At 40.1% G+C, this 12,389-nt stretch overlaps 1 protein-coding gene across 1 annotated transcript in view; it reads left to right on the top strand.

The window, feature by feature from the left end:
- LOC138031347 (uncharacterized) overlaps positions 1-11,985 on the top strand; it is a 31,334-nt gene extending 19,349 nt beyond the window's left edge. The window contains exon 8 of the mRNA XM_068879053.1: positions 11,856-11,985. Within this exon, the coding sequence (XP_068735154.1) occupies positions 11,856-11,985 (130 nt within the window). The remainder of the gene's footprint in view (positions 1-11,855) is intronic.
- The last annotated feature ends 404 nt before the right edge of the window (positions 11,986-12,389 follow it).

Here is a 12,389-nt window from a genome sequence, read left to right as displayed (position 1 = left end):
AAAAAAAACCACCACTGCCTTCAAAAATGTTACACTATTTATTTTAAACATTGTTTAACATATCAAATAATACATTTGAATTATAATATTGCTATGTTGACTTTATTTTTAACTGTTGCATCTGACGTCACATAATGACAATTTCGTTATGATCATAACGCATTCTTGAAAGTACTTGCTCTAGAGGGAACATTTGCAAAATGTACATATTTTTTGGCAATCTAATCACAACTGAAAAGAAAGAAAAGTCAATTTTAGCTCGTCTAGTTATTGCTCGTCCTGAACGTGTTGCAACTGGTCGCTCATCTACGTTTTCCACATCTTCATCAATGAATGCAAGAATTACATTATCCGATGAGTCTTCTCCCTCAGAGTCACTGGCATCACTATCACACTCATCATTCACACTATCATGGTCACTTTCATTTGCTTCACTGCTCACACTCCTGTTGTCATCATGTTCACTCACTGCGGTCTGCTGCAAGCAATGTCTCGCTATTACCTTTATTTTTTCACCCTTGCTGATCTATTACCTTCAGTTTTTCACCCTTGCTGATTCCATGATGCGTTTTTTCAACATGTTCACGTCTTCGCATAGATCAGCCCAATGGTAATCCTTATATGCCTTTTCTTTTACCTTCCTACTTTCCCTTGCTTTTTCCTCCATTCTCTTCATTCTTTTAAACTCGATCACCTCGAGATGCTGTAGGTAATCCACAACAAACTTGGATTTCACAATGAATTTGTCTGCGAATGCTGCCACGCCGTCTGGGTTGGATAAAATCAGATTACCGCTGGCACGCTGTTTCTTTAACTGTACTCGAGGTTTCCCGTCATCTATATCACGCCTCTCTTTTGGTGTCTGCTTATTGGGAAGATAATGACATTCCGGGAGACAAGAGTTATCCAGAAATGGTTTAGCGCATCTTACTACGGGTGTTCCAGCCCATTTAGAACAAAAAGAACAAATTCCTCCTACCCCTGCATTTCCTTGGCACAAACACATAAGATACTCCCTATAATTTTCACCCTCCTCATAATGTGTAGTTATGAACCTTTATATACTTTTGGAAGTAACTGTGGCCTGGAGCAGAGTCTCTCCTTGCTCCTGCATTGTGTTGCTGTATGAGGTAAGATGTATTGTGAAAAAACTGGAAATCTATGGATATAAAAGAAAAGAACCATTTTGCACTAGCAGATAATATTGTTTAAAAGTTGAACGTATACACATATATACTCAGCCCCCACATCTACAATGTATTGATTTTACTAGGTAATGTTTTCATTACAATATTTTGCAATACAAATATTTTAGTATGCACATGTATTAATTGAACAAGACGTTTTAAAGTTTCAATTGTTGTAAATTAATAATTGTTTAAAAAAAAAAAGAAAGTTCTTTTCACAATTAAATAAATTGGGCATCTGTAGCATACCTAAGTCAAATGTGCTCAATTTGTTTGCTTGGTTACCTGGTCTGGGTTTCACATGGGCTGAAATGTATCCATGAGGCCCTGGTGATTCATCAATACGATCGCACACTTCTTGGCAGCAGTGCCACAGATTGAGTCATACTTTGTAAATTGAAATAGGGGAAATATTTTTACAATTCTGTTCACAGCCATATAGTAAATTTATAATGGTCATTTTATAAGAATGGATGTACCTATGCAAGCATTGGTCCTTTCAGCTAGGCAAGGGTCATTGACAGCATAGTGAACTCTCATTTGCCAGTCTAAAGCCTAGCTAATTCAGCATCTCGAAATTTATCTTCATAGCTTGTCACTGACACTCCAGGACACTCCAGGACTCCAGGAAAAAACTTTTAAACGTTAAACTTTCTTTAAGCTGTTCAAACTCCAACTTCACAGCATCAACACAATCAGCAATCTCATTCTCATTGGCAATCTGTTCTGGATTCAGTTTGTTCCTAAACTGATTCCAGTTCACAGGTGCTCTTACAATTCCGGATACTGCAGGTCTATTCTTGCCTTTTTATAAGCACGAAACTGACAATCAGGATGTTGTGTTACACAGCTCACATCTCCTTTTTCAGTACATCACTGAAATAGATTAGATGATCCAACGCCATAGCTGTAAATTTACTCAGGAACGGTTCAAAACACGATTTGTGGCTGAAAGATGCAGGCAGTATGATTTTTTGGTAGAAAAAGAGGCTGTCTTTCAAAGGGCAGATTGTTGGTCTGAGAGAGCGGGGAAATTTTTAATGCCAGAATACCAGTTAAAGCCGGGAGATAAAAGAACCCTTAACTATGTGTTTACAAAACAAGGAGAGGCCCTTGAGAAGCTGGATTTTCTTTTGAAAACTCTCAAAGATCGCGACTCCTCGCTCTTCCAGACCAATGGTATCAATCTAAAGAAGGGCGAGGAATTTCAACAGGATTTTAACGTGAAACACATTGCCAGCATTGAAGAGAAGCAGAAAAAGGTTTCACAGGAAACAGACTCCCTCTCAGACAGGCAGAAGACTTTTGAACGCATTTTTAAAGGACTACGTGGAACGTACACATCAAAGAAAAGAAAAATGAAAGAAAATCGTCGAAAGTCAAAGGACAGAAAACGTAAACGATTTTAAAACAACATCCGACGTGTTCATTATATCTGCGTTGCTAATCCCCTGGCAAGATAGCTTCCCCGTTGTCTTCTTTATCCCCATTCCCTGACAATCCCAGAGACCTGCATTAACGTGGAAGATGTAGCAACACTTCTCTTCAAATGGGATGCTCAGTTCATTGCTCACCTCCTACAAGCAAATTATTTTAGTAACGCGGCAGGGAACAGGATGCTCACCAATCTTGAGCCGAATTTTAGGGACAAGGTGTACTGTATATCCTCTATCCTGACGAATATTGCACCCAAAGCATAGGTGAAGGGGAACAAGGATAGGAAGAGGGGGGAGAGGAGGAAAATAGCAGCGAATAGGAAGAGAGCAGCGAAGAGGAAGAGGAGTATAACAGAAAGGAAGAAGAAAACGAGGAAGAGGAAGGAGGCATTTTATCCTAGTGAACGTCCACTGATTTCTTCTGTGTCTTCTTCACAACCTCCGTCAATAAGTGATATTGTGCAACGGGAAAATGTTTTTATAAGCATGCAGTAGCATTCTGGAACTTAATATTTCAAAAATGTAGTACCATATAGCAAGAACGTTTTGTGGTAGTTTCCGGTCATATTTCGACTTTAAAATATCCAATTCACACCAAAGCTATACCATATTTGTAAAGCTGTTTTGTCAAAGCACTGTAACAGTTATGGTCTAACGAAGGCAATTTTTTTCTAACGGTTACAAGGTAACCACTAACGCTTTATCCATGATACTAACGGTTTCGTGAAATCGTCTAATATTTACTAACGGATTACTAGCGACTCAATGACGATGACTAACGGCTAACGGACGCTTTCGGTCGTTAAATGGACGAACGTTAGTGTACGTTTTCCCATGTGAGGTCACTATAATAATAAACAAATATGGCGGTAAGTTAAGTTTTCGTAAGCGTTCATTTTCTGAGAGGTCCTTACCGAGAATAACTTTAGTTGCTCTTCGCTGAATTTGTTCTATTTTATTCATGTTCCTTTTAGTGTGAGGGGACCATAGTCTGCTAGCATTATCCAATCGAGATCTGACCCAAGCTACATATAACATTTTTTTTTTTTTTTATGTAAGTTGTATCACTGAATGTTTGATGAAATAAGTTAATGAGCATCCTTTGTGCTTTAGAAGCAATAAAATCTATATGATTGTTCCAACTGAAATCAGGACTAATTAAGACACCCAGGTCTTTCTCAACATTCACACTCTCGATTTTAGTTCCACCGAGAAATTAGTCCCTTTCAGTCACTGATTTAATACGAGTCACCCTCAAAAACCTTGCATTGCGAAACAATAAATTCCATTCCCCACGTGCAAGACCATTCAAATAAATTATTCAAGTCTTCTTGTACCCTGTCACCATCATCGTGACCCAACACTACTCGAAAACATTAATTTCAGAGTCGTTAGCAAAAAGAGGCAAAAATGTCTCCCTGGAAACCACGTTAGGCATGTGATTAATGAAAAATAAGAAGAAAGGAGGCACTAAAATTAATACCTGGGGGACCCCTGATGTCACGGGTAGAAAATCAGACTCTCCGTTATTAATAACAACTCTCTCTCCTGCCTGTTAAACAAGACCTATAAACCAGGACAATAACTGTCCTCTGATTCCAAAGCATTCAAGCTTATATATATAAAAGCTTCTCATGAGGAACCCGATCGAAGGCCTTAGAAAAGTCAAGATAAATGACAGGCTTGTTGCCTTAGCTCAAGAGCTTCAGCAAATTGATGAACTACCTGAATCAACTGGGTAACTGTCGATTTTACTTTCACACAACCAAGTTGTCAATGCGTAAGGTTTGTGGATATGGCCCCCAAAATTTCATTGTAAACAAGCCGTTCTAGAATATTAGAAGGCTCATCAAGAATTGAAGTACCTCTATAGTTGCTAAGAGCTGTCTTGGAATCGCCCTTATGGTTAGGAACAAGACTTCTCAGGAAAGGATCCGCACTTCAGAGAGATCTTGAATAGTTGGCACAGACATGGTGCAATTTCTGCGGCACACTTGAGTGAAACAGGTGTCTTTTAAATCAAGGCTTAAAATTTGGGTCACACAGTGTTTAGTTAACATAGTTTTGAAATCCAAAGACAAAGGGGAATTGATCTTTTGGTCGTAGTAACAAATTCCAGTTTTACACATCTAGTAAACGTAAGTTTAAAGGGGCTAGGTCACGCTATTGTGGGTAATTTTGTTTAATTTTGTTAATTATGAGCTCTATACGTCAAATTGGCAGAGCAAGAAGCTTTCATTTGCAAAATCACGGCCACATAACAACTGAGAATGATTTTCCAGCTGTGTAAATGACATTTTGATATAGACTGATATAAATTTGAAAAAAGGTGGGCCGACGTTTTTCAAATTCACCCAAATTCAATCCATTTCAATCCTCTCCAGTTTTGTCCATCCATGTCCCTTCTTGGCTTCCATGTGTTTTGTTAGAGTTCTTCTATAGTTTTGAACAGTTATTTTGATATTTTAGTTAGTTCTATGACCATTCGATCAATGCTAAAAAAGCCTAAAATTGCGTGACCTAGCCCCTTTAAAGTCTTGTCCGAATTATAAAGTTTAATGGGGATCTTTCTGAGAAGATATTGAGTAAAATGTAAATGTAAATGCATTGTTTATACCTTTCAAAGAGAAAGGGAAGTTTATCATACAAGTGAAATGTTGCTTGATAAGGCCCTGTCTGTACTGAGCTATATTAATTTGTCGGTCTTTTTCGGCAAATTTTATATTTTTTAAGATACACATGTTTCTTTCATTGGAAATAAGAGATCAAATCAAGTGCTTCTAGGATTATTTTCTACCTGTCGAGTCTCATATGGAATCAGCCGCGAGAGGCAAATTTTTGCGCGTACTTTCAACCAACAGAACGCCTTAATTCTCAAGATATCTTGTTCTTAATCTGCTGTCCCGTCCACCTCAGAGAGATCGTCAAACAAGAGCATGATAAGGAAGGAATAAAGTCTTGCCATGTCAGCTCCAGAAGGAAGATGATCCCGGGACAGGATAAAGCATTTGTGTTTGTGTCAGGTGGAATGTGCCCAGTCAGTTCAAATGGCAAGGATGATTTTTATTTGAGGTATTTTTTCTCTTCAGTATACCCAGGGTTCTGCTAAGGGAATTTTCAATAGGCCATTTCCGAGATCATATTGGCCTCCTCTGCAAAGCGAGCCTAAGTGCGAAGTTTTTGTTATGAAAATTAGTTTTCATTCATACATAAAGTAGAACTAATTACCATCACAAAAACTTTGCACTTAGCCTCGCTTTGAAAAGGAGGCAGACTTGAACTCGGAAATGGCCTATTGTTCTCTGTTTAACGTCCCAGAGTGCTTATCCATAACAATGTATCATCCTTGCAAAAGTTTTCAGGGAAAAATTGATCGCACGTAATCACACAATTTTACTATGGTAAAGTTTGCATTTACCCAGAGAAATCCTCTCGTGTAACCACGTTTGAAGCTAATAGGTGCGCTGTGTAAGCGCAACAGCGGATGCCTACAACTATCAGTGCATCACACCACAACTCCAGAAACTCATTGTCCTTGTCTTTCAAAGAGGGGTGTGGACTTTTTAACGTCCCAATGTGCTTTTGCACAAGCGCTGTGGTGTAGGTCCTGCGGCTTATCGCTTTATACAAGACAAGATAGTCTTCAAAATAATATCTGTTATTCAGTAAGGATTTGCAAGAACCGGTTTTTAGACTATTCAAGAAATTATCCAACAACGAAGCTATCTTTGGAAACAGGTTTGACGGCGACGCCCAGTTTGATGCCCAGCTGGAAGTTTGTGTGATCAGCGACCAGGAGTATTGTAAGGTGGAGTTTTGCAGCACTGGAGAAACAACGGGAAAGAACTTGTTGTGTAACCTTTTATTAAAGCCGCCTACTCTCACTGTGGATCACCAGGTAAGCCCTCTCTTAGACACTTGTGTCCAGAAATTCACCTAAGTAGATGCAGGCTTAGTTGTGACATCCAACGCGAAGTTTCCCTTTAATTTTAAGTCTAAAGCAGGAGCCCATCAAGGGGACCCACTTGGGAGATCCAGCACGCCCACTGTTGTAAATGCCAATCAAAACAAAGGTATGGCAGTGTCAAGGGAAATATGATACTTTTCGCGGGAAAAACCTGTACCTAAAAATAACAGTAATGTAGCAGCTGTCGTAACCTGTTATTGTTAGGTATTGCTAACAGCCTCTATTGTGTAAGTCTAAGTCGTTGTTTGAGTTGTTTAGTCTCTTGTTTTTGGCTTGGGTAGCGAGCCATTCACATTATACGTTGTGAGAGCTGCTGCGTGACTCAAAAATTAATTTACTCGGGAAAGGATTTACTCCAGGAAGACTCCCCTTGATAAGCTCCTGGTCTAAGCTCTCGCTTCGTATTTCCAACAATTAGGTAAGGCTAAGGGTTCGAGTTATTTTTGGAGCCCCTGTGACTTGAGAGCATAAAGTAACACAAAGAAGTTGGTTCAAATTTGTGTCTCTATCGATTTCAGTTTGATTATCATACAGTAAGTGTGTAAAAATGCTCTTTCAAGTGAACGAAAAAAGAAAACCCTTCACCCTATTTTCAATTCAGTATAGTACGATATTTATTTACATGTACATGGAAGGGAGTTTTACACTGTAGGTGGTTTTCGCGCAACGTCATCTCCGCCTTTTGAGGGACGAAAAAAAAAGATCTCTCATATATTGCTCCTTTTGTTCCTCCACCAGCAATTGTACATTACGTCATTGTTATCTGTGTCCCTAGAGATTGGTTTCAAACCATCTATTTAGTAAAAGACCCTTTTTTTTGGCGGGTGGTTTGTCGGCTGATAATGTGATCGACTGAGACAGAGCACAACTTTCTTTCAATTTCATTGAATGCGTTTGATGTTTTTTCGTCAGAAAACACCTTTGGAATTCTTTGGTTTGCCTCTTTGCGATTTGCGTCTCGGGTTTGCTTAACTGTCTCGAATTCCTCCAACTCCCCCTCGTGTTTAGATGAGGCTATGTAAACACGGAAAAAAGTCCTGTATTACTTTTATGAAATAATTCGACAAATGCTGCTCCTTTTAATGATCCGTATCCTCACTGCATGCTGCGGAGTGTTAAACGAGATCAATAAAAAGGAAATTTCCGGTGATCGCTTGGAATTGAAGTAGCCTGTGTGGCAGGCGCAAAAAAGGGGAGAGAAGGGGAGAGAAACGCGCGAGGGGAAAAATGGCAGGGAGCGCCTGCCCTAAAAGCCCAGTGTTTCGCATTACGCCCACCTAATTGCTGGTAATCCAATTTACTACGCTGTCAATTATCTGTCAAATCATCCACCAATCAGAATTTAACCGACGCACGCGGGAATGTTTGCTGGGAAATGTAAATACGTAATTCGTAATTCTTCGCACGAACGAACAGTTGATAAATTAAACTCTTCCCGTATCCAGTCGGCAAAACCGCAAGGACATTTCTTCCGGCTAAAAGAGCTCTTACGGCTGATTCTTGTTCTGATGATGTCTTTAATAAACCATAAGATAAAAAATACATATCCTGTGTTACATAAACGAGAACTGTGTAGTGAATTTACCATAATATACTGTTATGTATATTGTTATATATATTGTTCTGGTTTCAAAACAATCTCTCTCTCACTGGCAAAGTTAAAATCTCTCACAGCACTCGCCAACTCGTCTACGTCCGCCGCCATCTTGTATTGAAAGTATGAAACATTACTCATTGTGTCTTAGCCAATCACAATTTTGCGGCCGACAGCGGCCTCAGAAATGAAAAACAAGGGGTTTTTACAGCCGGCGTTCTTTCCCCTCTCTACCCAGTCCCCCCTTCCGTTTTCTCTCCCTCCCTCCCCTTTTAACGCTTGCCACGCAGACTAAATTAAGTCGAAAATGCGTTTAAGAGATGTGAAGAAAATATTTCTAGCGGAGCTTTCCAAACTGCTTCAGGAACACAAGAAATGCTTTGACAAGGTCATCAGTTTGCCAGAAGAAGGTGGTGAGGATCTGAAGCATATGAGAGATCGTCTTCTCGAAGGTACGTAGGTTTTCGTAAAGAAAGAAATTAAGTAACATGCGTATGATTAGTGTTTTGTAGGTTGGCGGAGGACGATCACCGCAATGACTTGTTATTGTACTTGCGATAAGCTTTCCTCCATTCCGATGTCGCAGCGTCGTTAGGTTAGGTTAGGGTTAGGGTTATGGTTTAGAGTTGACAAAAGGAGTTAGGTCTCCACTATTGTTCGGCATCGTCATCGATTGGGTTCCCAGAACTCTCTGGACAAGAACGACCTAGGGATTGTACTTGAAAAACGAAGAAGTTCCCGCCACCAACAACAGCGATTATCCGATCTCGATTTTGCGGACGACATAGCTCTGATGGACGAGTCAGAACAAAGACTGCAACACGCAACATCTGAAGTCAGCAGAGAAGGGAAGAAAGGTTGGTCTCACTATCAACTCGAAGAAGACCAAGGTCATGAACGTGGCAAAGGAAAGAAATGATATCACTACCACCTTGAGGAATCAAAACTCTCTTGGAACTGTCGACAAATTTGTCTATCTGGGAAGCACAATATCACACAACGGCAACCTCACACCTTAACTAGACAACCGTATTGAAAAAGCAACGAATGCTTTCAACAGACTCCTACCTGTCATGCGCCACAAATCCATCAAGATGCCCACGAAAATTGCTATTTACCAAGCAGTAGTACTATCGACTCTATTGTATGGCTCGGAAAGCTGGAACACCACCGTCCAGAAAGAGAAACGACTAGCAGCGTTTCACACCAGATGCCTAAGAAGAATTCTTGGCGTCTCCTGGCAAGACCATGTGCCAAATCAATTGATCTTCGAGAGCACCAGCCAAGTACCACTCATTAACATCTTACGATACAAACGTCTTACATGGCTCGGACATGTCACCCGTATGCACCAAACTCGCTTACCCCGCCGCATGCTCCACTGGGAACAACGAGGGCGCCGTCGTCCAGGCAGGCAACGCATGCGCTGGAAAGATACAGTGTCGTGAGACCGCAAGGAGTGGCGATCGTTTGTGTTGGCGCTATGTAGGCTCGACCCACGGCAACAGTAATGTAATGTAATATAATAAAATGTGAACTTATCATTCTCTATTTTCAATCTGAAACCGCTCTAGACTTTTTTTTAATTTTTAGTACACTTAGCTCACATTGTACGACATACATGAACGAGATGGAATAATCGCGAAAGAGCATATATTTCATTTATTTTGGCGTTTTCGTCGACATCACCGTCTTAGATTTTAAAGAAAGGAGCTTACGAATCGACGATGTTTGCACGAAGGGCTCGTTAGATTGCGTGACATGCATACAGCAAAGGTCTATATGCATGGGCACTCGCCGGAGTTGCTCCAAAGTCAACGGCGTTAGTGAGGGCGATTTTGCGGCTCCCTGAAAATAGCAGGACGCGAGAATAGTTGTCAACGTTTCTCTCGATACATCTGGTCTTTTTTTCTCCAGATAAATCAACTATCACATTTAGGGAGTTGTTCATGTCATCATTTTTTAACATTTGTGTCTGTTTTTGTTCAAGTGACGACCTTCTACTACGCTATGGCGAATAATACAACTAAAACTAAAAGCGGTAGTGAAACTCAAAGCCATATCTCCATATTGACAAGGATAGGTACATGCATACCGTATTTACTCGAATAAGCGCCGCCCCCGAATAACCGCCGCGGTCGCAATGCGGCGCTTATTCGAGGAATTTCGTCAAATAAAGAAAAACACTGATCATGATAACACAGCATGGGGAATATGATGTATTAAACAAAGTTTTCATGTCCATCTACTGGTTTTCAAAGAAAGAGATTGCTAACACAAAGTTCTTATCCCTTTTAAATTTGATGGAACACGCAGGCTCACGACCTTCCGCATTTCACATATGCTGGAGAAGGTGCGCTTCGAGAACTGTTTCTCATTCTCGGGCAAGTTGTAAAGGACAGAGTTGTTGAAAGAGTAAAGCAGTCGAAATTGTTTGGCTGTCTTGTTGATGAAGTGACGGACATTTCTGTCCTTCAAGCGTTCGCAAAAGATCGATTTCCTAAAATTGTTAAGGTCTTAAATTTCACAGGGTTTAGTAGCAGTCCATGACAGTCGGAGCATAACTTGTATTTTCATGCTTCTTTAAGATTAATAAGTTCCTGGAGTTAAAAAGGCGCTAAGCCGTTGATAGCCTTATACGTTAACAGTAATATCTTAAAGTCGATTAATCAGCAGCCAGTGCAGATTATACAGCAGCGGTCTTACATGGCAGTACTTGGATTCCTGAAAAATTAACCTAGCAGCAGCATTTTGGACCCTCTGCAGCCTATTAAGCTAGTAGGTTGGCACGCCATAGAACAGGCTGTTGCAATAATCGACGCGGCTTGAGACAATTGCATGAATTAGCGTCTCAGTGGACCCCCTAGAAAGATATTTCCTAATTCTTCTTATCTTATACAAGTAATAAAAAGCATTGGACCAAGTATTATTTACATGAGAATTTATTGAAAGAGTCGAGTGTAACCATGTCCCCAGATTCTTAACTACCCCTTTTGGTCTAATTACACTGTCTCCAATTACAATATGATCAATGTTAACCTTGGCTAATTGTTGCTTGCTACCTATCATTAGAAATTCTGTTTTATCATCATTGAGAAGTAGTTTATCATTGGTCATCCAATTGCGTATATCATCCACACAATGCTGAATAGCAGTGACAGCCTCAAATTGCCCAATGCTCTTATTTGGACTAAAGGACACATACAGCTATGTGTCGTCAGCGTAGCAGTGAACCGTAGGGAGGTGCGCCTTGATAACGTCAAACAATTTGCTTGCATAAATCGGGAAAAGCAATGGTCCGAGGCAGGAGCCCTGCGGTACACCAAAGTTCACTACTACTAGTTCTAAAGATTAAATCTCAATTCCAAGTTAAGGAAGATTGCACCATATAAACTGAAAAGCATTTTTGTCTTTGTAATGAACTGGGACAATACTGAGGTTTCGAAATACTTATTGAAACGAATATGTCACTGTTTTCACAAATTGACAATCAGGGCCTTATTGGCTTCAGAATAAAAACGTTCTCTTGTTCCATTTGTTAGCATATTTGAGACAAACATGTTTGTAACTGAAACATATCTTTCCTATTAGAGACTCGTTAACAGTGGCTAAAGAAACATAAACGAATCACACAAAGGATTTTGCCTAATTAGTCTATCTGTTTACTTAAGAAGATGCAACTCCGGCAGCAAAACGGTTGAAGGTCTCACCCGGCTGTGGGAATTTGGAGAACAATTCCAGTCCATATCCAGAGGTTTCTACAAGGCCATGCACAACAAGTGCGCCGAAAATTACAGGTAATGTGCAAAGTATCCTAAAAATAAATTGGAACGAGCGGTTTCAGAGTAAGAACAGAGAATCATGAAAGGTTCACTTTTTTTTCTCACGTTGTCATCAAATCTCGAATTTGGTGATTTCACGTTGTTGGTGCCGAGTACCGAACGAATATGTTCTAAGATGCGTGCCGCATGTGCAGCACGATTATTTTTCCTCTTTTAACCAATGATGTTGTTTCTCGTTTACGACCGCGTCGTAGATCTTCAAGTCTTTTAATAAGGGCAGAAAGTGTTTATTCATGAATCCGGCTCTACTCGTTGCACCGGCGAATTTGGCAGAAGCTTTCTTGTCAGTAATTGATCTCTAGTCAGGAGTATTCTTTGCCACTTGTATTTTCTTGGTCAAAAGGTTAACAAATTGTTTCAAAA

The sequence above is a fragment of the Montipora capricornis genome, chromosome 14 (genome assembly GCF_036669925.1).
Source record: "Montipora capricornis isolate CH-2021 chromosome 14, ASM3666992v2, whole genome shotgun sequence".
NCBI lineage: Eukaryota > Metazoa > Cnidaria > Anthozoa > Scleractinia > Acroporidae > Montipora > Montipora capricornis.
The sequence above is the reverse complement of the archived record's forward strand: the minus strand, read 5'-3'. Positions and strand labels throughout refer to the sequence as shown.